Source organism: Ipomoea nil, unplaced genomic scaffold, assembly GCF_001879475.1.
Source record: "Ipomoea nil cultivar Tokyo-kokei standard unplaced genomic scaffold, Asagao_1.1 scaffold3251, whole genome shotgun sequence".
In the NCBI taxonomy this organism is placed as follows: domain Eukaryota; kingdom Viridiplantae; phylum Streptophyta; class Magnoliopsida; order Solanales; family Convolvulaceae; genus Ipomoea; species Ipomoea nil.
The window spans coordinates 81,659-84,595 of record NW_017619679.1 but is presented as its reverse complement, the minus strand read 5'-3'; the positions used below and the strand labels follow the sequence as shown (position 1 = coordinate 84,595).

Here is a 2,937-nt window from a genome sequence, read left to right as displayed (position 1 = left end):
AACAGCTTCCTAATTCAGATCTTCAGTGTCAGTACCTCTGTTGTTGTATCTGATTGATCAGTCCTCTGTAAGATAAAACCGAAACTAAGCTAATCCTATCTTAGTTTGCCATAATAATATTGCCAATTATAAGTTGGGGTTTTTTGAGCAATTAAAACACTAACAAACTCCTCCTTTGGCTATTATTTGACAAAACAACTCGACTACGTATAAAGACAAAAGCTGAAAGAACTAAGATAGGCTAGCATAAAAACCAAACCAAATATCTTATAACAAAGCATAGCGGAAATAAAGCACAGCATACAAGTCATGCTGGATCAAAACATCAGTCATAAACATTCTTCAACCAAAAGAAGTGGTGCCATCACAATCAACGCCCAGCCAGGGCCAGAAGGTACACAAAAACACATAAAACTCCCCCTGGGTTCATACTTCCCCTTTTTGCCAATGATAGCCAAAGCATGGTCAAGCATTGGAGGGAGTCTCACTGTCAGACTTCGCAGGTTCAGCAGCAGCAGATTTAGACAAGCTTAAACGAAGAAGAACGGTGGCCAATTCAGTACGAGCCCCTGTCAGCTGCTTCGCAATTATGCCGTGAACTGTCTCAAGCTCAGAAACCCTTGCCTTCAACTGTATAGAAAGTTGGAGATCCCTTGCATGCGGCGAATCATCAGCCACTGTATCAGCTTCAGAATTGGAGGGAGCAATCACCAGTGTAACATCACAAATATGGTCTCCAGTCAAAAGACGACGGTCAATAGTATAGAGCAGAGTCGGACTTATCACCTCACTAGGCATCGGCCCAAGGCCCTGAGTTGTTAGTACTCCAAATATCATATTAGGGGAGGGTAGCCTTACCTTCTGTTCACGTGGATGGATCAAGGTGAGGATATGATTATAAATCCAGGCCCCCAAATCAAACGCCATTTTTGTTCCAATTCGAAACAAGAGACCTGCCAATTGCTTGCCCACGGTATGGAAATGGGCCGATGGAAGCCAGTTGTGAAGTGCACGACGATGCAATATGACATATTTTGAGGTGAGCTGAGAGCTAGGTATATAATCCTTGTCACCAGATGGCCATGTATCAGTCTGTCCACCGGTTAGGGTCTTGGCCACTGAATCCCAGTCAGTGATTGCTTCTTCGTACACCACTGACAAGCCATAGTATTCATTGATCATGTCAGGACCAAAGACGTACCATTTACCTCGAATGAAGATTTGCATTGGTCGTGGCCTAGTCAGATTGTCTATCTCTTCATTGAGATTACAGTAGAATTCATACATGAGGAGCTTCGAATACGGACAAATAGAGGAGACAGTCTTCAGCAAGCCCACTTCACTCAGCAGTGGCAGAATGTCGCAAACTGAATTCATCTGGTTTTCATTAACAGGCCATTGAATAATGAGATCTCTCCTTACCATGGTGGACCATTTACCTTGAGCAGTGGAGGTAACAAACTGAGGCTTGTAAAAAGATGTGTCAGTACTTTCAACAGGTTGAACCTCAAGAGTGATGCTCCGACCTCTGGAACGAGTAGATGGTTTCCCCTTTCGGGTAGAGGATGTGGGAACAACAGCTGGTTGAACAGCAGCAGGACCTTTTTGCTTAACAGATGACCGTAGTGTCTTGAACACTTGTTGAATTGGAGGATTAGCTTCAGGTTCGATAGACTCACTGGACTTGCTTCTCTTCTCAGGCTGATCTACATCAGCATTGTCATCACCCGTCTCAACAACAACCTTCACAGGAACATTCTTTTTTTTTTTATCTTCTCGTCTCCTTGGATTGGGAATGAACAGGAGACACAGAGTGACGGGAATCAGGAACATGGGCAGAAGAACTTCCAAGAAGATTTGTTACTTCTCGAATTTTAAAGGTGGTGGAATCAGGATGAGCAGTAGCCTCAACAGTTGGGGGCTTAGATGCATGAGCTTGAGTGCCATAGACTTCAGCAAGGATCTTTTCATCTTCACTCGAGGACTCAGAATGATGAATCACACGGTATGGTTCTGGAATGGAGGCAGCAGGTAAACCAGCAAAATGCCGGACATGTTCAAGACTTTCAGCCAAAGATGAGGAGGTGTAAACTGGGACTCCATCTATTCTTTCAGATGCATGGGTGCTTGAGTGTTTAACAGATTCAACTTCAACAGGCAAACCAGAGAGATTATCAGAGGGACAGATTTCATGTGGGACATCAGCAATCGCAGAAGGAGGCAGAGCAACATTATCAGACGAGTAAACAACCAAACTTAGATTGTTGGTTTCCTCGGAGGGTTTATCTTTCTCATCAGACACAACATCAACAACTTCCTTCAAAGGCCCAGACTTCGTAGAGGGGATGCATGGGGGATCATCAGACACAGAGGATTTCACAGATAATAACGCATTTACATTATCAGACACAGTAGGCACAGCAGACGGAATATCAGCAGATACAAAATCATCAGGCTTACTAGGAGAAATTTCAATAGGAGAATCAGAAGTATTTGACCTGTTACGGAGAATCTCCATTCGGTGTCTGGCTTCATTCTCGGCAGCCTGTAGGTATAGGGGTTGTGCAATTGCTCTACGACGGGATATCTCTTCTGATTCAAGAGCCCTTTGTGCAAAATATTAGAGAAACGCCCCGGCCCGATTTCCATCTGAGGGTTCTGGGATAAATGCTGGGGAAATCTCATCACTAGCTTCGGAGGCCAGCAACAGGAGCTCACTGGTATCGTCTTCAGACCAGTCGGCGTAGAACTTTGGATAATCCGACATCACTGTGACCATAATCTCATCACGAAGAAGGGGATCAAGCTTCAACTTCTTCTTCATAGCTAACTGGAGCAGGGTTTTGACATGCTTGGTGGCTGTCTCTTGTGAATGAACCTTTCTCCCAAGCTTGATGATAATGTTACGAACGGCATCCGCCATTGATATGAAAATTT

The 2,937-nt window shown here is 44.2% G+C and overlaps 1 protein-coding gene across 1 annotated transcript; it reads right to left on the bottom strand.

The window, feature by feature from the left end:
• Positions 1 to 465: 465 nt before the first annotated feature.
• Positions 466 to 2,518, bottom strand: LOC109169118. The gene is made up of 2 exons (XM_019317991.1): positions 1,802 to 2,518; positions 466 to 1,743 (listed from the first exon to the last, which is right to left on the bottom strand). Exons 1-2 carry the CDS (start codon positions 2,516 to 2,518, stop codon positions 466 to 468), a joined length of 1,995 nt encoding a protein of 664 aa, XP_019173536.1.
• Between the last annotated feature and the right edge of the window lie 419 nt (positions 2,519 to 2,937).